This window comes from Misgurnus anguillicaudatus, chromosome 19 (assembly GCF_027580225.2).
Source record: "Misgurnus anguillicaudatus chromosome 19, ASM2758022v2, whole genome shotgun sequence".
Classification (NCBI taxonomy): domain Eukaryota; kingdom Metazoa; phylum Chordata; class Actinopteri; order Cypriniformes; family Cobitidae; genus Misgurnus; species Misgurnus anguillicaudatus.
This window is the reverse complement of record NC_073355.2, coordinates 48331228-48354099: the sequence shown is the minus strand read 5'-3', so window position 1 is coordinate 48354099 and position 22872 is coordinate 48331228. Positions and strand designations below refer to the sequence as shown.

At 36.4% G+C, this 22872-nt stretch overlaps 2 protein-coding genes across 2 annotated transcripts; both read left to right on the top strand.

Moving 5' to 3' along the window:
• Nucleotides 1-11387: 11387 nt before the first annotated feature.
• Nucleotides 11388-17510, top strand: LOC141350878 (butyrophilin-like protein 9). The gene is made up of 3 exons (XM_073856718.1): nucleotides 11388-11549; nucleotides 14185-14532; nucleotides 17338-17510. Exons 1-3 carry the CDS (start codon nucleotides 11492-11494, stop codon nucleotides 17508-17510), a joined length of 579 nt encoding a protein of 192 aa, XP_073712819.1. The 5' UTR covers nucleotides 11388-11491.
• Nucleotides 17511-17619: 109 nt separating this feature from the next.
• On the top strand, nucleotides 17620-20503 carry LOC129436768 (uncharacterized). The gene is made up of 6 exons (XM_073856717.1): nucleotides 17620-17714; nucleotides 17826-17918; nucleotides 18903-18974; nucleotides 19136-19252; nucleotides 20043-20201; nucleotides 20376-20503. The coding sequence occupies exons 1-6, from the start codon at nucleotides 17648-17650 to the stop codon at nucleotides 20501-20503; spliced, it is 636 nt and encodes a 211-aa protein (XP_073712818.1). The 5' UTR covers nucleotides 17620-17647.
• Nucleotides 20504-22872: the final 2369 nt, after the last annotated feature.

Here is a 22872-nt window from a genome sequence, read left to right as displayed (position 1 = left end):
TAGCACCCTCATTTTTGAACCTGATGTAAACCCCCAGTGGCCAGAGGGGCTTGAACTCACAGACAGTTTAGTGAGGCTGAGAAAAGGAGCTCCAACAAATATCGTGATTGAGGTGTACAATGACACAGATCATGATGTAACTCTCATGGGCCAGACCCCGATGGGTACATTACAGCTCGTCAAGAATGTATTCCCTGCTAGTATGTTTAATGTGCCCACAAACCCTACCTCTGTTGGGGTATGTAATATCCAGACTGCAGATACTTGTCACGATAACATCAGTCCCGATGAATGGGTCCCACCCGTCGATGTCAGCCACCTGAATAAACACCAAAGACAGGTAGTACAGCAATTGTTAAAGGAAGAGTGCCATTCATTCTCTAAGTCAAACAAAGACATTGGGTGCATCCGAAACTTGCAATTGAGTATCTCCCTTAAGGATGATGAACCAGTCAGTCATACTTACATGTCAGTACCAAAGCCTCTTTATCATGAGATGAAAGAGTATATACATGACCTCATAGCCCAAGGCTGGATTGAAAAATCTAACTCTTCATACTCCTCTCCAATAGTGTGTGTGAGAAAGAAAGATGGTAGCCTCCGTTTATGCATCGATTATCGGGACCTGAACCGAAAGACTCACCCAGATAGGCAGCCAATTCCGAGGGTACAGGATATTATGGACAGCCTTGGTGGTAATTCTTGCTTTTTGTCATTAGATCAGGGGAAGGCCTACCACCAGGGGTTCATGTCAAAGGAGAGTAAACATCTAACAGCATTTGTGACACCTTGGGGCCTATATGAATGGGTCCGCGTACCTTTTGGCTTGATGAATGGGCCCGCAGCCTTCCAGCGATGTATGGAAGAGTGTTTAGAAGGCTTGCGAGATGAGATATGCATCCCCTACCTGGATGACACCTTGGTGTTTAGTAAGACCTTTGAGAACCATGTCCAGGATGTAAGAAAAGTACTGCAACGACTAAGGCAACATGGCATCAAACTTAAGCCAAGTAAGTGTGAGCTTTTCAAACCTGAAGTCCGTTACCTGGGTAGAATAGTCTCAGAAGAGGGAAGTAAAGTTGATCCTGCTGACACAGAAGCTGTCCGATCCCTGAAAGATAAACAACCAAAGAATGTTGGTGAGCTGAGAAGAATGCTTGGTCTACTTAGCTACTACAGACAGTGCATTAAAGATTTCTCTCGCATTGCTAGTCCTTTATACGACAGGGACGTCACTAGGATTGGAAGACAGGGGGGGCTCAGCCCCCAGAGTATTTGTAACTTGTGTTTGCAAAATTTTTGCACTCACATCTGAGCTACAATTATGTCAACAACCAGTCAAGAAACCAAGATGTTAACAAGTAAAACATGACAGACATATCCTCCTCTTCCATTTCTACTCTGTTAAATAAAAGTTACTGTAATGTTAGCTTTTAGACACATCAAAGCTGCATGGGGGAATTTAGGCCAGACTTTGCTCCTGATTAGTTATTCTATAAGCAATGACTTAAATGCTATCTGTATGCTTTTGTAACTGTATGATAAAGTAATAGCATACTATATCTAATTTCTATATTAAGTTGACCACACACAGAATGCTATGGTGGATAGGTTCAATCAGAGTGCAATTTTGTTTGACTTGCATACAGTTTAACCCAAGAACTAGAGTTTTAAAGTCATAGTGACATTTGACAACACACAGGTTTGAGCATTTCTCAATTAAAGATTATTTATTCTGCCAAATTAATACAATGTATAATATAAATCAACAACAAAAAGGCAGTATTTTACCAGGTAAGCTATTGATATGGATCCTTTTTAAAGTGGCTACTGTATAAATACAATAACCTGATGGCGGAAGGAATAAAAGATTTGGAGTAATGATTACTGTATAATATGTACTGTATGACTGCTTTCATTTTTGTTTCACATGTGTATCTGTGGAGAGTGTGGGCATTTACTCATCTTTAGCCTACTTTTAGGTAACATCTACGTATTTAATATTTAATTTATCACATTATATGATTAAAATAGTCTCAGGCCTAGTTAGAATATAGCTAGCATATTAAATATAATGAAAAAAAAATGTAGTGTATGTTATGCATAGTGCCTAGACCTGCCAACAAATGCTTATTGTTATAAGAAATTCAAGAAAAGAAAAGAAAAACAATCCTTAGACCTATAGACCATTACTGACCTCAATCACACCAAGTCCGGTTCCCTCAGAATCAACTGGCCTGCCAATCTCCTGCAGCTGCTTCTCTTTCTCTCTCCTAAAATATTTTCTAATATCCATCTCATCTGCTCAATGAATTGAAGGATACAACAGTATTGCATTAACAGGGACCCTGATGACATTTAGTTTTCAGTGACAACAACATTCTATGGGGATTGATACTGTTGAATATGCCTCTTTTAGAAATATTTTATTTTAGAGATATTTTATTTTAAAGATTATTAGGCCTATATTGTTGGCAAAGAATAAAGAGTTGTGATTAGATTGCTAAGTTAACAATTTCTTGTATTTTGCTTGTGCAAGACTAAAGTTTTTCATGACATAGCAAACCAAAATATTCCCATTCCTTTTACCTCAAGAAAACGTAGCTAAAGGTAAGCAGCCAGCAGGTAATTAAAAACAACTTACAATTTCACTCCTCCGTATCACGACACTTACCAATCTTTATTTCACCATTAGCGTGCGTACTAGCGTGTGTATTAGTGATGGGCAGTCCGGCTCTTTCCATTGATTCGGCTCTTTCGGCTCAAGCGCTGGCTCTACATTTTAGTGATGGCAGTCCGGCTCTTTTCATAGATTCTGCTCTTCTGGCTCGGCTCCCTTAGAAGAGCCGGCTCCCCTGCATGCGTCTGAAGATTCGGCTCTGCTCGTTCGCTACAAAGAATCAGCTCTTAGAGCCGCTCGTTCGCGAACGACCCATCACTAATACAGGCAACCGGAAGCGATCGCCGTTTTCTGGTTTGGTCACTTGACGTTCGACATCTAGCGTATTCTGTCCGACTTGTCAGATGTTTTTTTTGTAGCTGGATATATAACATTTGTTGAGTCTAAATATTAATGAGGATACGGTTTTTGATAAATCAAATTTTACTGTTGTTCTTATAATCATTTAGGGGGGCTTAGGAACATTTTGGGGTAGCTTCAGCCCCCCTAAAATAGGCCTAATGACGTCCCTGTTATACGACCTGTTAAAGAGTACTCCAGAAAATAATGCTCACCTGAAAGAAAGCAAGAAACGATTAAAGACAAAGTGCATGAAAACTGCTGTTCCCTCGAGTAAGCCCATTACTTGGACTGAACAACATCAAAACACTCTTGACCAACTGATTGACTGTTTGCTTCTGCCTCCTGTATTAGCTTTCCCGGGCTTTTCAAAGCCTTTTATACTGCATACAGACGCATCAGCTCAAGGTCTAGGTGCAGTATTATATCAGAAACAAAGTGAGAAACTTTGTGTGATTGCCTATGGATCCCGGACTTTATCAGCTGCTGAGAAAAACTACCACTTGCACTCAGGCAAGCTAGAATTCCTCGCTTTAAAGTGGTCAGTCACCGAAAAATTCCGTGATTATTTGTATTATGCCCCAACTTTCAACATATATAGTGATAACAACCCCCTTACATATGTCCTGTCAACTGCCAAGTTGAATGCCACAGGTTGCAGGTGGGTCGCTGAATTGGCAGATTTCCACTTTACAATCAAATATCGGCCCGGCCGTGAAAATATTGATGCTGATACATTGTCCCGATTACCCCTTGACATTGGTACAATGATGAAAGAGTGTTCTGAGGAGTTGTCATCTGATGTTATATGTGCAACATTTCAAGCTGTAGAAGCTCAAGAAGGTCCCAGCATCCCCTGGTCAGTGTCAACCAACTGTTCATCTCTTGAAGCTCGTCCAGCAGTCCCAACAATAACTCCATTGTCGGTGAATGAGATCAAAGAGGCGCAAATGAATGACCAGAGTATTAGTTCTGTATATAAATGCAAACTGTCTAACACCAAACCGCAAGTGAAACATCTCAAATCATACAGCCTAAAAACAAAATGCCTGTTTCGGGAATGGGGAAAGCTTACTATTAACAAGGATGGAATCCTCTGCCGAATTACTTCCACACGCACACAAGTGGTCCTCCCTGAAAAATTTAAAGGAACAGTCTTATAAGAGCTTCATGATGAAATGGGCCACCAAGGGACAGATCGTACTCTTTCACTCATCTGTGAATGTTTCTTCTGGCCATATATGCAAGCAGACATTGAGCATTATGTCACCAAAACATGCAGATGCTTGAAGCAGAAAAAGCCCTGTCATGAGACAAGAGCCCCATTAACAAGTATTGTTACGACCCAGCCCTTTGAACTGATTTCAATTGACTTTCTCCACTTAGACCGCTGCAAAGGAGGTTTTGAAAACAGCTGCAGATCAGATTTTTAATGACTTTGCCTTAAAATTTGGTTTCCCTTCTCGCATCCATCATGATCAAGGTGGAGAGTTTGAGAATCAGTTGTTTGAACAGCTCCAAAAGTATTGTGGCATCATCGGCTCCAGAACGATCCCATACCTTTAAGGCAATGGCCAAGCCGAGCGTTTTAACAGGACATTGTTACAAATGCTAAGAACGCTCACAGAAAGTCAAAAGTCGAACTGGAAAGACTCCTTGAATAAGCTACTGTATGCTTATAATTGTACCCGCTCAGAAGTAACAGGATTTTCTCCTTTCTACATGTTATATGGAAGGTCTCCAAGACTGCCGGTCGACATGTTGTTTGGCTTGAATTCAGAAATGTCTACCTGTAATCAGATAGAATATGTGGAGAAATGGAAACGTGGAATGGAAGAGGCATATGAAATTGCCAAAGAGTGTGCAAAAAAAATCTGCTGACAGGAGCAAAAAGAATTTTGATGGTAAGGTAAGAAGTACCACACTGCAGCCAGGTGATCGTGTTCTGGTAAAGAACTTAACACCACAAGGGGGCCCTGGAAAACTTCGAAATTTCTGGGAAGACAACATTCATGTAGTTGTGAGACAGATGGGTGGTGAGCTCCCAGTTTATGAAGTAAAGCCAGAAAAGGGAAAGGGACGATCCAGAGTCCTCCATCGTAACTTACTAATGCCTTGTGATCACCTACCTCTTGAAAATGCTCCACCTTCAAAGGTCAGACCCAAATGTGCATTGGAAAATCCTCAAAGCAGCCATGTGGAATCTGATGATTAGAGTGTAGATGAATTCAATTTCCATTATGTACAACCACAAGTATCTTAACCAAACTGTGTTGTTGAACCTGAAAGTTTCAAATCACTACCTACCATAGAGCCTGATGAGCAGCAAAATTGGGTTCTGGAACAAGTTCCTGATTCGATGTCGTCTGAGGAGAGTGACCAAGAGGATCAAGAGCCACCTGCGGGGACAGATCAAGAGACAGAACAAGAGTTAAACTTACCTGTTGATGAAAAAGTCTCGGCTCCCATGTCATTCCCTGAAAGTGACCAAGAGAGTCAAAGAGAGGAAACTAACCAGCTACCTAGAAGGCAAAGATACCCACCAAGATTACTTACATATGATGAATTGGGTACACCGACTTATAATGTCAGACAACTAACTGGGATCTTACAAACACCACAACCAAACTTACCGTATGTGTCTACTTAAGGACTGTCGACATGGTTGCCACCTGTTCAGCAATACTGTTACCAGATGCCTTTTGTGTATGGTGTTCATTAAATGGGAACCATGAACTGTTAAATTTGCTATTTGCATTATAGACTGTTACAGTCTGGCATTTTGAACTGATGGACTGTTTTAAGAACATTGCCATGAACATTCTTTGAACTGTTAACGTTTGAAAAGTATGGACTGTTTTGTCTAAGGACAATTGCCTTTAACAGTTTTGTGACTTTGAAATTTTGAGAAAACAATGGACTGTTTGCCTTATGAACCAGTCTTGAGAGACTGTTGAACATTGAAACTCAAAGAAACTATGGACTGTTGTTCTTTACCTCTTTCAAGATTTGCACTTCAAAATACTATTTACTTGCTTCAGAAAGTGAACAAGTTCGGGGCAATCTATGGACTGTTAAAACGGAAAACCGTTAAAGGAACTCTTGAAAAATTTTTTCGTGAGTGAAAGACTCTTGTTGAAAGAGAAATATAATGTCGAGACAACATTTATTCTGTCGGGTAGTGTGTGGTAGATTGAAATATGTATTTACCAAGAAATGGTTATTAATCATATGTATTTACAAAGAAATATTCATTAATCTGTGAAACAGTGAAAATACGTCACATATGGTGTGGATATGTTTATAATTCATATATACTGTTATCTATTGAAATATGTGTTAGTCTTTATTTTGTGAAGTATCTGTTTATAAGTCATTATGTGAAGCGTAATTGTTTAAGTTTATAACTGTTTATAAAATTTAACAATGTAATTTGTTTGTTATTTTAGTTCATCTATGTCATATTAGATTCATGAGTTGGGTACAAGAAGGCGTTCGATCGATTACTTTTGCCTGCTCGATCGCAGGGGATTGCTTTTGCCTGATTCACTTCACTGGGGGAGAACTCGCGGGGTTTCTTCATTACACATAAAGTTCGCAGTGGGGAAACTTCAGCGTCTTTAGAGTTTTCTTCTCCCTCTTTTCAGGTACTAATCCAAATAATAAAATGTTACCAACATTTAATATGATGTTAAAACGATGTTTAAAAGTATATAAATGTTAAGATGAAACTGATTGTGTTTTGGGGAAAATGTTTAAATGTGTACTCAGTGTTTCCCCTACCATTATATTAGGGGGGCGCCTCCCTCTCTCATGCTATACATGCCCGCGCCGCGCACGTGTTTTGTAGTAACTCTGTGTAACAGTAACGTTGTATGCTGTCATATTTCTGAATTTGTGAATGACGCGAATCGGGCGGCCCAATTGCTGCGAAAACACGCGCTTTTCCCTTTAAACACGTCTTCGCGCAAGTTGAAAATATGCAGCTCAAGCGAAAAAACTCAGAGCAGCTTCAAGAACGCGCACGCAGGATCTTTTGACATTGTAGAGGAGAGCGAGAGAGAGGGAGAGAGAGAGAGAGAGAGAGAGAGAGAGAGAGAGAGAGAGAGAGAGAGAGAGACAGACAGAGAGAGAGAGAGAGAGAGAGAGAGAGGTAAGAATGATGCCCATGTTGAGGGAACTTAATAGAAGACTAAAGTATGTATGTCATTCATCTAATTACAGTATGTTAACTGGATAACACTGGATATAACTCATTGTATAGTTTAGTAAAATAATGTATTTTGATTACACAAATCAAACCTATAGTGATTATTTTACTAGCTGCTGACCAGCATAGGGAATCTCTATGGCTAATTTCTAAGACATGTTGTTGATACAGTACTGTGTGTTGTACCTTTTCCAGAACCAGAAATCATCATCAACCTTTTTCTGTTTTTTGCTTCAGATTTTGTTTCCCAGAATGTTTTGCTGTTATTTAGTTTTACTCTGTAAAGACAAAGACTTGTAAATGTTTAATGTTCATTTAACTTTGAACAAAATGTTGCCAGTAAATAACATAAATTTAAATCTACGGTAAATTACCGGCAACTCAGCTGCAATTTCTACGGATTTTTTTTACAATGTACAGTTTATTAGGCTTTAAGACCTTATGCAATAAAATGTTTAAGGCAAAAGATGAACATTTAATCTCGGTGTATGAAGCACTGTATCGCGCATGTGATGCCTCGCGTTTTCAAGTTCAAGCTTAGCAGCAGTCCAGTACAACACAGTGAATTTAATCTTTATACAGTAAAAAAATCTCTTCAAGAATTAAATGGTGGCGTTGAATTTTGTTAATAAACACGCTGAATAATGGGAAGTGAATTGCTGGAGGGAGTGAAAGCAGCGCATTAAAGCTGAATGTTTTGATTATATTAGATTTTGAGCTTGTTATGTCAATGTTGCAATTTTACAACATTGGGTCTGAAGGGTAACAAAATTTACCTGTGCACGTTACATGAATTAGCTCTACTTCTAAACTGTTAAAAATCTAGCTTTTATTCTAATCTAGTATTTATGTAGCAATATTTGAAACTATCTTTATCCTAATATTTATAAAAATGAAGAGTTTGGTTCCATTTTTTTTTAAATGAGTTACTGCCAAAATCAGTATTATATCAGGTCAGTATTTAAAGCGTAAGTAAACCCCTGGTCAGAGCCTGACTCCACCCACTGGCAATATTTGAAAAATGCAAGAAAAGTGGGCAGATCCCAACGGAGAGAGAGGGGACGAACTTAAGTGTGTAGTGAGATCGTAACAAGGGCGTGGTGAGCTTGAATCTGCTTATGTCACGAGTTACTTTTTGGACCCAACATCCAATAGGAAAATTCAACTGCAGTGGCCACCGTTCAACCTGAAGAGGGCAGCACTCAGACATTTTTACACCATATATTGCAGTATTGAAACACTTTATATACAAATGTCAAAAAACTTACTAAAATGAATGAACAGCACTTATAAAGCATCATTCTTACAGATCTTTAACTAAAAATAGTTGGTTTAGGGTTTAGTTACTCATTAAAAGTAAATTTTTACTTTTTCGGCGCATTGACTACACGGAATCTTAGTTTTCCTCATCTACTTTGTACTTCGTGATCAACTAGCAAACAAAAACAAAAAAATACTTTAATTGCATTGATAAACCTGTGGTGGTTTTCTGTGACGGGAAAGAAACGTAAGCCATCAACATCTAATAATTTATGCGAGAGGCACTCGGGAGAAGACTTGTTCTCCCAACAGCATCAAGTTGCTCTCATGATAACACATTGACCCCAGCGGATCTTATGAACAACTTTCCATTATTTTACTCAAAGTCAACGAAAATTGAGCAGGACCAAAACATTTTACAGCTGATTGCTGTGAAAAATTTAAAGAGACGACGTCAAGTATAACCGCAGCAATGACAGTGTTGTTAATATGACGTAAGTGTTTTGATTAATGCCATTAAAGGTACTCTTAGCGAATTCACGCGTTTTAGACCATAAAACATTTTTTGTTACATACACTGAAAAAAAATTATTCATTGAATTGAATCAATTTTTTTAAGGTAATTGGTTGCAATCAATTTATTTAAGCTACATTTAAACAAAAAAGATTAGTACCTAAAATAAAATATAAAACTTTTGTTTAAATGTAGCTTAAATAAATTGATTGCAACCACTTGCCTTAAAGGGATTGATTGAATTCAATGAATCATTTTTTTTCAGTGTATACAGCAAACATCTCCTCACTATCTGCTTGCTGCCTGTCCGCTGATTAAACTGTAAAAAATGCGATCTCTGTAGACAGCCCAGACTCCACAAACTTCAATATAAACACAGTGGCCAAACCTAGCACCACAAAACAAAACAAAGTGTTCCAGCCAATAAATGACAAAAACGAGGTTGGGCGTGTTCATGAAAGCACAGAAGGGAGAGGGAGGGGGAGGAGTTAGCTACGCTCCGTCTGTTTGAAACAATTCAAACATAAACAAAAACTAACGTCTCACAGATTCGCTTAGAACGCCTTTAATGTTTATTTTTTAATCAGTGTATACCACTAGTCAACTAAATGAATATATCATGGGAAAGATGAATGGACATTTATACATTGATTGAATAGATTTATAGCATTTTGAAAAAAAACTTGTCATGGATTTATTGCACTTTGTGGAAAAAATCATTCTTTTTATAATAAATCTTTGATAATCTACGTTTTTATAACCTAAAGATGCTATGTGAAAGTTTGTAACAGAAAATTGTTGTTTTTATCTTGTCACTTTCTTGGTACAGAAAAGTTTTTACCAAAATTTTTGTGTTTTGGAACCAAACTCTTCAAATATACTTAGCTGATCCTGTTTTCTTTTCTAAGCTTTGTTTGCTCAAATATCTGTTTGCTGCATAAGGGCCAGTTGATAATGTTTTGGAATATAGGGTGGGGGTATAGGTGCTATCAGCATTAGACATATAGGAGAGTATTTTGTGAATTCTGTGGAAAGGTTGAATGGGCGAATACTTTGACATGTATACGTTTGATTGAAATTGATTTGCATTAAGATTAATAAGCATGGAAATAATCAGTGTGTTTTTAATTTCAGAATGCTACCAGACAGGAGTGTCTTATCTACAATGTTTATGATGTCATTTATATCATCCAAATTTGGGAAAAATTTGACTTTGTCATGTGACTTTGTCTCGCGGTCGGTCACATGCTGATCGGTCTGCGCAGCAAGAAGCCAGACGAGAGGTAAGCGTTGAGTCAAGTAAGATGAGTGTCAGAAAATAACAGAGGTCTGGACCTCGGGGACCTCAATGGTGGGTATGGCCATGAATATAGTTGAATGACACATTAGGTAGAAGAATGCTTATCTTTTCATCTTGGCTTTCACTGTGCAAACAGCCGCCGTTTAGTGTGTTGTGATTCGACAACAGCTTAGCTTAGCCAGAGCCGTTTGAACTTAGCTGGTGACTGGTGTGTTCCCGTGGGTGGAGTTTAGTTAAAAACGTATTGACGTCATTCAACCGGGAAGTAGAGGGTTGTAGTCCAAACCGGTCGTTCGCTGTAGACTTTAATAGGGGACTTCTGTTTAAGAAAATATATCTGTGTTGAGGTTTGTATGTTTCTGAGTCTCTTCTGTCTGTTGTAGGTCTCAGTTGATGGCCTGTTGATGGCTGTTGGGGGTTCCCATGAACACAAAACCTTAAGATATTGGTTCTGATTGAATTGTAGTCATTGGAATTGTAGTAAATGCCCTTAATTATTTGTTTTATTTTGTGAGCTGTCCCAATAGAAAGTTTTTACCTACCTTTACACAACGGTGGGTTAATCATTACCCAATGATGTGCTGTTATCAATACACTAAAAATGGCTGGGTTATTATAACTTATGGTTGGGTGTATTCTGTCCAGTATGAGTTGAAAATTAACTCTGTATTGATAGTTTATGAGGACAGTGTATCAAGATAAAACGTAACATAAGTAACAACACCACTTTTTTATTAATGCTTAACTGAATTATTAAACTTTTCTACTTTTTCTTGTGTTATTAGTTCATTTAAAGCTAAAACTACAGATACTGCCATAACTGAATCTGTATTTAACACTGTAGATACAGACATCATGTGTATTTACAGTATTGGTGCTTAGCTTAATGTGATGTTTAGATGTGATTGTATAGACATGCATGTGGAAATGGACAGGTCAGAGCTGGGTTAAACATGGCATTGTTGTCTGGTTCTTTGTGCATTTTTAACATTATTATTTATTGTTTATGATATCAGTATCATCCAGATTGATTCTGATGCGTCATGCATGAAAGCTTTTAGAGCATCCAGTCAGAATGAACCAATCACAGTCACTTGGATAACTGGTCAAACATTAATTATCCACAGGAGTGAAAGTAAAACAGACGGAATTTTAGACACATGTAATGCAACACTTTAGGAGATAACTATGAAAATAATCCTTCTTCACTGCTTTTTGATTGCAATACATGTGATGATCTCAGATGGTATGTATTTTGCATTAACTCAATACAGATATCATGTATAATGTTAAATCAATGGAATGCTTTTACCTTCATGCATAATTTTTTTTCTCGTACGTTTATCTTCTTCTGTTCTCAGATAAAGAAACGTGAGTGTGTTCATGTTTATTTGTCCAAACAGCAGTGTTGTGGACTCAAAACTTGGTCTTGGCCTCGTACTCAAGACCGTACTTTAATGGTCTCGGACTCAGGTGGATTTTGACTCAGTCTCGTAACTCGTACTCGAACACATTTGGAATCGGACATGAACCCCGAGTCTTTTCAAGTCCTGTTAAACAAAGTTAATATGCATTGTCATGATCAAATAGGCACGATCAGTATGATTTGGCGCGTTTAGTGTGTTTGACTTTACACTGTGCAGATCTGTTGGCGTATGACATCGTAGTATCATGAGATACAACTCTGTATGTTCTCAGGTCACTCTCGTGGTGCTGTGATGTCATGCACTGGTCGGGCTGCGCATAGCAAGTTAAACACAGCTCTGCCCGAGATACACCAAACCGCGTTTAAGAAATTAACTTGGGGAAAAAGGCCATCTGATTAAAACATGATTATAATAACTAAAATCACTTTACTTGAACAAGTCAAATGTCTTTTTGGATGTTTGATAAGTTTGATTGTTAGCAAATCAGTAAGTTATCCGATCTGCCTCAGCCTGTGAGTTTGTGTGAGCCCTATTGTACTTTCGCAGTACTTTAGTATTAGAAAATCTGCTGGCCATCAACAACGTTTAAGAAAGATTATGTAAAGCAGCTCAAGAGCAGGTAGCTCGCTCATTTGTTTACCCCGCTGTCACACATTAAAGTTTCTCATCTTATGTGAACGCTGTCCAAGGCTGTGCTTATTGACCACTGATTAAAGTTCACATATGTGTTTGTATTGGTATTTGAGCAGGCATACGTGACCTGACGTGAGAGATTTAATCTGCAGCTTTAGCTTTAAAGACAGTCTAGTAGCCAGGCCTACTGTATCTGCAACAGGATAATGTGTTTGAACATATTGTGATGTGTTTTTTGTTTAAATGTCACTGAGATATATGTACAGTATATGTGTTAGTGCAGTGGTCTCCAGCATGACTTCTGCAGAGCGTTGTCCGTACGGAGTCTGTGAGTTGCCCGCCATAGCACCTTCTATAAATAATCAAAATGTATTTATTTATTACATATTTTTTATATTTGATTGGCTTTTTTATGTTAATTTACATTTTAAACAGTAATAAAACATACCAACAAGTAAAATAAAATCAACAAGTGAAAGGAAAGTTTTAAGGAGACTATATCAAAAACAATATGATCTCATGGAAAGTCGTGTTATAGTCACAAAAAAAATTTTATTCATTTTTTTTGTTCATGGCACGAATTTCTAACAATAGTTTTTCATGTCTGTGGCACGACTTTCGTAAAAAAAGCTGAATTTTGTGCCATGGACACGAATAAATTAAACACATTTTTTGTGACTATAACACGACTTAACTATATTGTTTTGTCCATTGTTGTAGCCATTGCTCACAAAAAGATTGGAGACCTCTGTTAGTGCTCAAGACCCTCCATCAAGTAGAAAATAGATGATTATTTTCATTTGCATTAGGGGTCGAGAGAGAGGCATTGATGGAGGATAAGCACCAATCAGTGGAAAAATAAATCAGTGCTAATTATTATCATAATTATTATCTTACAATTTTTTGGTTACTAAACTGATGTTTGATTGATAGTTGTTAAAGGTGAACTATTACGCCACTTTTCACAAGTTGTTATTTAAATCTTTATATAATATAAAGAACATATCCTGGATTCAATTTTTATTCATCCTGCATTAATTAGGAGTTGAGTGCAGGGGCGTTGCACAAGATCTCGGGCCCTATACATAGGCAGTCTTGATGGGCCCCCATGCCCCACCCCCACCCCCTGGTTGAGTGTAAAAGGGGAGGAAAAACTTTTAATGTATATTAAAGAGAGAACAGTTGTTGATAAAATAAAGGGACTATGTAATAAAGTGGAGAAAAAAAGAAGAGCCAATATATTTCATTAAAAAAATGTTCCCCTTTGACTTGCATTAGTCAAAGTCATGGGGGAGTAATGTTAGGATTACCAATATTTTTCAAAATAGGGGTGAGCAAGGCACAAACTATTGCAGCGTTAATTGTAATGCAGCTACTTTACATATTTATACAGAGCTGAGTAATCTGTGCTTTTGGTCTTTTTCTCTTACTGTGAGAAGATCTTCTGTGAATTTGTAAAAAGTTTTGATGTGTTTTGGTTAAGATATTGAACAAAGAGTGTTTTGGAGCCATAAAGTAAATTTCTTTATCTTATTATTATTATTTTTTTCGATTTCTGAGTTTGGTGTGCAAGTCATCAAATCCAACCTTTTATTATTTTAATCACTGTCTTGTAACCTAAAACATAACACCATTTTGAAACATGTCAGCAACTCCTAGTAACTGATAGCTGGGATTGAAAACATTGTCTATGTAAAATGTCCCTTTGATTTTGCAAAAGTATGTTTAAAATTAGAAACATCTAAACAATTGGAGAAAGAACTACTTGCCAAATTGCAAATGTTTGTGACTCCCCATGAGATGTTGTTTATGTGTCTGCAGAGCGTTTGATTGTGTCAGGATCAAATCAGTCCATATCTGCATCTGTGGGTGATGACGTCACTTTGAACTGCTCTGTGAACTCTCACATCAAACCTGAAGAAGTTTCATGGAAGAAAGCACAAAAAGATGGAGACATCCTGGTTCTTCTCTATCAAAACAACAAAAATGTATCAGAATCACCAGATGTGCGATACAGAGACAGAGTTGAGTTCTTCACCAAAGAAATCCACAGAGGAAACTTCTCTCTCAGACTAAAGAGAGTCAGAACTGAAGATAAAGGAGTTTACATCTGTCAAGTGTTTACTGGAGAACTATCAGCAAACACGACTGTAATACTGGAGAGACTGGGTAAGACATCTAATAAGAACAATGTTAATAAATCTAAACTAAATTAATGCTACAGTGTGCTAACAAACACATTTAGAAAAGCTTTTACCAGTCAGTCAGCAGCTGTGGGTGGGGCTTTATCAGTGTGACATCACATTAACAGGAGAATTAAAACAGCATGTCTAATGAGACTGCTTTCGTTTAATGGGGATTAAAAAGAAGAGGGTTGATTTTTTTGTAGGGTTGTTGTGTTCACATAATGCCAACACACATTTATGTCCAAAAACCTTGTAAAAGTGGATTTTGCATAGTTTTTGCCCTTAAAAATTCATGTTTCAAATACATTTTGAAAAATGTATATAATGTTTAAGTTCAGAATGTCAGTTCTAAATAAATGAGGCAGAATAAACACACGGGTGAACATTGGCGGCCAATGACTTTTCTTCCGAGGGGCATGAATTCAAAATATGTGTTTGTTGCATCAAGTATATGTGCTTCACGTGTCATGTCAAAATACGTACCTGGTGCACACGCATCGAAAGGGTTTATGATAAAATAGACCATCACATTCACCAAATACTCAACAGACACTCACTTAACACTAAACTTTGATTACGCATGAGATTAAGCGAGTGGCAAACTTGAGCGTCTCTTTTATCATAAACCCCTTAGACACGTCTGCAGGCATTGATTTTGACAAGACACGTGAAGCACAGTTTACATGGTGCGCCAAACACATATTTTGAAAAGAATATGAAAAGAAGTCATGGACAAAAGAAATAAAACTATTTGTTAACACTTTCTTTAAATTTGAGATGACCAAAAATAAAAGCTCTAGCTTTATTCATTTAAAAATTGGAACAAATGAAACTACATTAAAAGAACCAAACTACTTAAACTGCTCAGAGAGATGTCAACTTTTGACAAAAATAATAATATCTGGAAAAAAACAAGATTAACTTACATTACCAACATGTAAATTAAACTTTTTTAACACTTTTCAATAAATATATTTACCAATGAATTTAACGAAAATAACAAATTTCTAACAAAATAAGATATTCCATTAAGTAAGATTACATTTAAATGTAGATTTTAGTTTCAGTATTGTTTCATACAGAATTCTGTTTAATTAAAGTAAATCATAAGTAACTGTAATTTAATTGCTTAAATTAAGACCTTAATTACCGTAATGAATCCATTACAACCAACACTATTGTTTGCAATCAATTGTATTATGTTATAATTAAGCAATATCGCTCGAGTAGGAGTGTGATATAGCTCTATATCATCACGGCTGTGATTAGGCCAGAGGCACGAGGCCGCAGGCCGAGTGCCGGAGGCAATCACAGCCGTGATGATATAGAGCTATATCACACGACTCCGAGAGCGATATTGCTTTTATACAACAGTTCGACGGCACACGTTTGAAAAACGAAAACTAGAAAACAACAACGGAGTTATTTTAAAAGCCTCTTTGTTTGAGAACTACTTCTTCCGCCACGGATTTGAGGGCGGCCAGAATGACAGGTAAAACTTTCGGCTGCTTTGAAGCTCATAACAACTCAATGGACGGAAAAGCCGTTACTTTATATTACCGTTTCTTGGTCACAAAGTGTAGTTTTAAGATTAGTTCAGTCGAGAATGTATATGTATTATATTTAAATCTGCAGTCGATTAGTAAAGATAGCGCCTGTTTGAACGTTTGCTTAGTGAGATTCGGTACGAATGAGAACCAAAGCATGAGCGGACGTCAGTGTTCACTCGCCCCGCTGACCACCGCCCTCTCTGGGCTACATCTCTGAAAGAGATACCCTGGCTCTCATGTTGGCCTTGTTTGTTTATGATCGTCAAAATGAGATCAAATCAGCAGTATTTGGTGTCATGATCAAACTATTACTTGTTTTTTAATTCATATTTAGTGTCTTTTGTGTTGTTATTGTTTTGGCGCGAGGTAAAAGATAATAAAACTACTTTTTTATAACATATAACGTTACTATTGCTTTCTCATTTATTCTTAACGTGATACGAGCACTCGATTATTATTATTAAACTTTGTTCTTGTCAGTACTATATAAAACTGTTTTTTATAAGTGTCAGAGATATGTTTTTGCATGCTGCTTAAAAAATATACCAGTGGCGATATCTCATAACATGTTTTAATAGTCAGGTCACGATAAAGTAAATCAATGTCCACATTTAAAAGCTGCGGGGCTGCGGTGCTTACCTGCAGTTCCACGGTGTTTTCGCGTTCTGATAAGAAATATAGCTCCAGAAAAAAACGAGTGTTTATATTCCTATTTCCAAGTGTTAATCGTCCACACGATGTGACAAGACATTTCTCCCATTAACTGTAACGTAACATCCAAGAGCGCTGATCTTTGACTAATAACTTCGGATTGGGGATTCAGACTGATTTATGAGCTAGTAAACTAATGAGACACACGGAGCGTGATTCAAACAGCGCGTCTGTGTTTTTCCATTCAGAGATGAGCCTGCTTAGGACCTCCATTCACTAGGTGGCGGAATAATACGAAAGGTGAAGCGGTTACAGTGCTGTTATCAGCACAATACCGTATGGCTCTTAGCCAATCAGATTCGAGAACCAGAAAGAACTGTTGTATAATATTAAATATTAGGTATATAATACTCAGTTTATTGTTACCTTTAATAAATAGGCCTAAAAATGTATTTTTTAAACAGTTAAAAGCACATGCGTTAGTATTGTGACTTGCTACACACATGCTTTTAAAATCTTTCAATACCAGAATATAGGATATTAATCTTAAGATATTGCGTGCGTGCGTGCGTGTGTGTGTGTTACAGGTTTCTCTGGTTTACACATAATGGTGTTGATTCTCTGTATAACTGCATGTGGATCTGCTCTTCTGTTCTGCTCTCTCATCTACTGTAGATCAAATAACACAGGTATGAATAGACACAAAATCTTATACATTTCTCTGTTTAGTTGTACTGTAATTGAAGTCTCAATGATGTAATTGTTTTTCAGGTAATTGCCATCAAATTTGATCAAGACAACACACAAGAAGCCTATATTAATAATAATAGATACAAATATTTCCTCTTCTGACTGATTTTGTATTTTTCTTTCTCAGACTGTTCGTCATATCTCCATATGTTTCTGCTCTTTTGTCCAAATATCATCATGTTCTTTGCCTTTGTTTTCTGGGGTGTTTCTGAAGGTAGGTATATTTTACCTTTACACATTATTTAGTTCATCTGTGATGAATCTGTAATTAAAGTGAATTATTATGATTATTAATATTATTATTTAATCTGTGGATTTGTTTCAGGATTTCTGAATGAGACGCTGACTTGCTGCGCTTTGTTTTTTCTACGGCCTCTAATGTTGCTTTGGTCTGAACCTGAAGTAAAAGACTTTCCAGGTATTTCTTTATCAAACACACAGATCAACATAAATAATAATATTCAGATCGGAAAGATGAAGTTATTGGCATACTAACCAAGGCAAAATTCTCATCGTCTAACCAGTGGTTCTCAAACTTTTACAACAAGTTCAAATATTTGGCTCTCCAGTTCCACCATAATGACCAACATTAAAGAGGAAATATTATGAAAATTGGACTTTATTAATGTTTAAGTGCTATAACTGGGTCCCCAGTGCTTGTGTAAACTTAGAAAATGTTAAAAAGATCAATCCATTGACCATTCTCTGCAAGCATGTGGAAAAAATAGTTTATTGGAATTCAGTTCCCCTTGTGATGTCAGAAGGGGGTCTAATTATAATAATACCACCCCTTAATCTGCACTTTTCAAGCACGGCACTGCCATTTAGTGCAGAGATCAGCTCATTTGCATTTTAAAGGACACACCCAAAAACAGCACATTTTTGCTCACACCTACTAAGTGGCAATTTGAACATCTTATAATAAATGATTTATATGATATTTTGAGCAAAACTTCACATATGTACTCTGGGGACACCAAAGATTTAATAATAATTTATGTTAAACATTTGTGTCATCATTTACTATATGCCACAGAGTACTATTAAATGCAATCAAACAATTTAGTCACATTGCGCATTTAAAGGTAAATACATCAATGTGGTGCAGTTTAAGTGTAAAAATAAGTAACTATACTATAGATTTATGGGGAATGTTGTGTTCTTGTAAACAAAGTTGTTCTCTATTAATAAACTGGTTGGTTGGTTGGTTGGTTGCATACATGAATGGTGATAATAGTGCACACAAGAATGATCGAATAATTAGTGTGAACATTTAATACAGATTTATTATTCATTACTAAACTCCACAACTTTGAGAACTACTGGTCTAAACACAGAACCTGATTTTTTGCATGTTATTACAATATTATAATATCTTTAAATAATGATTTTCTGTTTGCAGACAGGATAAGACATTTGGCAGGTTACAGCTTTTATCTAGAATATATTATTTTCACTGGCATTGTTTTTTCAGGTAGGCAAATACAAAATTTCACCACAGTCATTAACAATAAAAATTTAAACATTAAATCAAATAATTTTGCAGAAGTCGATAATATTATAATATATAGTGCTCTTGTACCATACATTTAAATGTGTATATGTGATTTTCATACTCCTTTATCTGTGTCTCAGTTCTTTATTTTGGGAATGTTGGGAATCAACTCCTGCATTATTCAACATTTGAAAGAAACATGATAACAATCTTGTTTTGGATAATGCCTTTCATGAGTCTCATCATTATTATTTACAGTAAGTATCTCTGATTCTTATAAAGAGAAATGAAGAACACACAGAGCCCTATCATACAAGCGGCACAATGCAGCGCAAAGAGCGACGCATGTGCTTATTTCTATAGTTTCAGCACAGCAAAGTTATCATTTTCACATCTAGCGTCACATTGTTTAAAAGTATTTTTAGAGTAGAAACCTTTTCTTGCAATGAGTTTTAAAGAGAACCAAAGGTTTTAATACAAAAAATAACAATTTCAATACAAATAAAAAACAATGCAATTTTTTTACATCAATCTTAAAGTGGGGGTCTTCTTCTTCCGCTTAGTTTATCAGTTTACAAATTCTGCCATCTAAATAGGGAATCGGCATGGCATCAGTGCAACTTGCTTTTAAAGGGGATGAGAGCTGAGACACATCTATTAGTCATTACTAAAATAGGAACAGCCTCTTTAGACCATGGCGCATCCGCTTGGCGCACAAACAATTTTTCCCGTCGTTAATTTAGCAAAACTGGAATCAGACACACACACGTTTAGAAAGTGCGTCGTGCGATTTAAACCATGCACTTAGATCAATAAAACAGGGTCCAAAGTGTTTTAAGTGTTTGTTAAGTAAACAGCTGATTGTTCATCCAGTAATGCTTTTAATATAGATTTGTATTTTAAATATAAATAAAAATAATATATATTTTTTCATTTCATACAGTATTGTTATTGATGGCTTAGTCATGAGTGTTCCTCATGCTAAAAGTCAACTTTTTTGAATCTGTTTGATGAATTGTTAATGTTTTGTATTCTTCTTCATTACAGTACTTTCAGTTTATTATGATGTAGCATTTACTGGAGCGAGACAAAAACAGAGACAGATGCCTCGAATAAAACTCAACATAATGGCTTTCATAAGCTTTCATATTCTGCCTCCATTACAACTCGTCCTTCTGTTTTATGCATTCGGTGTTGCCAGAGGAAGTAAGTTCACTTTTTTAAATGATTTGATTTTTTACCATTTATTATTTTCTGTTAATGTCAATGGCCTAATGGTTAGGTCAGTGGTTCTCAAACTTTTTCAGTATAATACCCTCAGGATAAATCTCTGTACTGTTACACTGGAGCATTTCACACTATTTGTTATTTCATATTTAGCATTTCTCATTGCTGGAGTTTTACCAGTGATCATAATTGTGGCAAGATTTGACTGGAATTTTATGTGTGGGAAAGATGGACTCGAATGTAAGTATGTGTTGAATTTGGTTCTGATTCCTCGTATATAAACATATATTACTATATATTTCATGACTATACTTATGAAGTATGTAGTTGTGTGTGACTTCGACAGCATGAACAAATTAATAGTTATACCTATCGTTTGCTGGAAAGAACCATGAAAAGAACCACAATCTGTTTTAGGTCTAGTCCACACGTACACGGGTATTTTATCCCTCCTTTATAAAAAAAACACTCCTTGTCCACATGAACACGCAAACACCCGGGGGGGAATGAAGTGATGTCAAGAGCATTGCAAACCAACAGATGCCATAAAATCCCTAACCGTAAAGCATGTGGCCAATTTGAATCCATTACAGAGACCACCCTTAAAACATAAATGTGCTTCACAGCGATGCAATAGAACCTTCTTTCGTTTCATAAAGAGGCATTTAATCAAATGTTCTTTAAATAATGATTTCCTTTATATATTTTTATAATTTGAAGAATCTTATTCAACTATTCCAAGTCTGTTTGCAAACAGTATTGTGGAGTTATTGATGTCAGTATATCTATAAGACGCTGATTTTTAGATGTGAGGGTAAAATAATATACAATATGCAGAGAAAGTGAAAATATTGATTATTAAAAGGGCAGTTCTGGTTTTTCATTCTGATTGGTTGAAACACGTTCTAAGCCATGATAAAATACCCAGGTAACCCTACGGTTCAAACCGCATTATATAAGTATCACTGCCAATGTTGCTACGCACTGATTTATAAACACCACAGTCTTTAATCGTTTTTTTATTTGTCTACATTTGCACAATTAATGGCGATATCCAGATAAATGTCAATAAATTAAGAGTTTTGTTGCAAAACAAGATAACCACCGTTTTTTTGAGATGGTCCTCACTGCGGAAAACAACATCCAGGGGGCGGGGTTGGATCTAGATCCAACTCCTCCCACTTTATATACTTTGTTCCGCCAAATGAACCAGTATATTTGCGTTGTTGCAGCCCGCAATTAGTTGCAACCTGTGGTCGCCAACGTTTGCTCTTATCAATTTAAGTGTATGTTTAATTAATAATATAGTTGAGAAAGATTCACAATTTAGAAAGTATCACAGTTAGGTGTAAGGAGAGGTACGGACAAGTTCCCGACAGTTTGATATCACTGAAGAGATTTATTTGTACATTATCCCACTTGTTATAACACAGCTATTCCTATACGAGTAAATATAAAAACAAATTTATTTGATATCTTTTATTAGCAAATAAAAAAAGTAAACCATCTACGAGGGAAACCTGTTTCCTAATGGCTGTAAGCAAAGACGCGTTAAAACAAGTTCAAAGTCCATACAAGATAAACATTCAATTTATTAATTTCTAAATAACATGCCATAGCCTATATATTTTAATAATTATGCATATTTATACTGTATCCATTAATAGGTCTTAAACTGCATGTGGTAAGATTACTCATAGTAGGCTTACCCGAAATGTTTTACTCCAAAACATTATAGCAAAAAACTTACATTTCACCCTAAAGGCACTACTTTTATTGTAGTCATAAGTAAAGTTAGTTTTTATGTCAAAATAATAACTTAATTTAGTTACGACTTAATGCGGAAATGGTAACGCAGCAACACGTGTATGACGTGTCTTGTGGTAAAACTGCCGACCAATGGGATCTCTAGATTGGGATCCAGCTCCGCCCCTGGATCTAAATCCAACCCCGCCCCCTGGATGTCGCGTTCTGCAGTGAGGCACTACTGGTTTTTTTAATTGTTCAGAAATCGCGTTTTTGGTTGTGCATTCCAATTCATTTCAATGCAACTGTAGTAAAACCTTCATAACTTAAATAATACAGCTAAGTAGCACCATAAAACAAAATAATAACATGAAAACATAATAATAAACATGTTTTGACAAAAATGTAAAAAAATGGATTTATCTAGTTTTGCAACGAAACTCTTCAAATATTGTTGAGTCATCTAGTCAATAAAGAGAAAATGTTCTCTGAGGAGTTTCTACCTTAAATTCATATTTCTGCTATCCACTGGGTGGCGATCTTACCCAACTTAAACACTGACGCATTCACTCAACACTAAAACACCATGTAAGTTTTGATCGTGGCTCTGAATCTGATCTCTACAAAAGTTATTCACAAAAATTGAATTATCTCCGCTTTTAGCTGAAAATTTGAGAGATGATAACTGATAAGAGAACAAATTAAGGTATGATGAAACGTTTTTTTGTTTGTTTGAAAGTGGAGTGTCTGTTCTTTCAAGATAATTTTTCTGGAAGTCATTATACTAAAACTGGGTGGCAATTTTTTTTTTTTAACGCTGACGGGGAAAGAGTTAAGCATGCTTCCAAGCATATTTGATCATCACTTTAACAGTTGCACAATATAAATGTTAATGTACAAATTA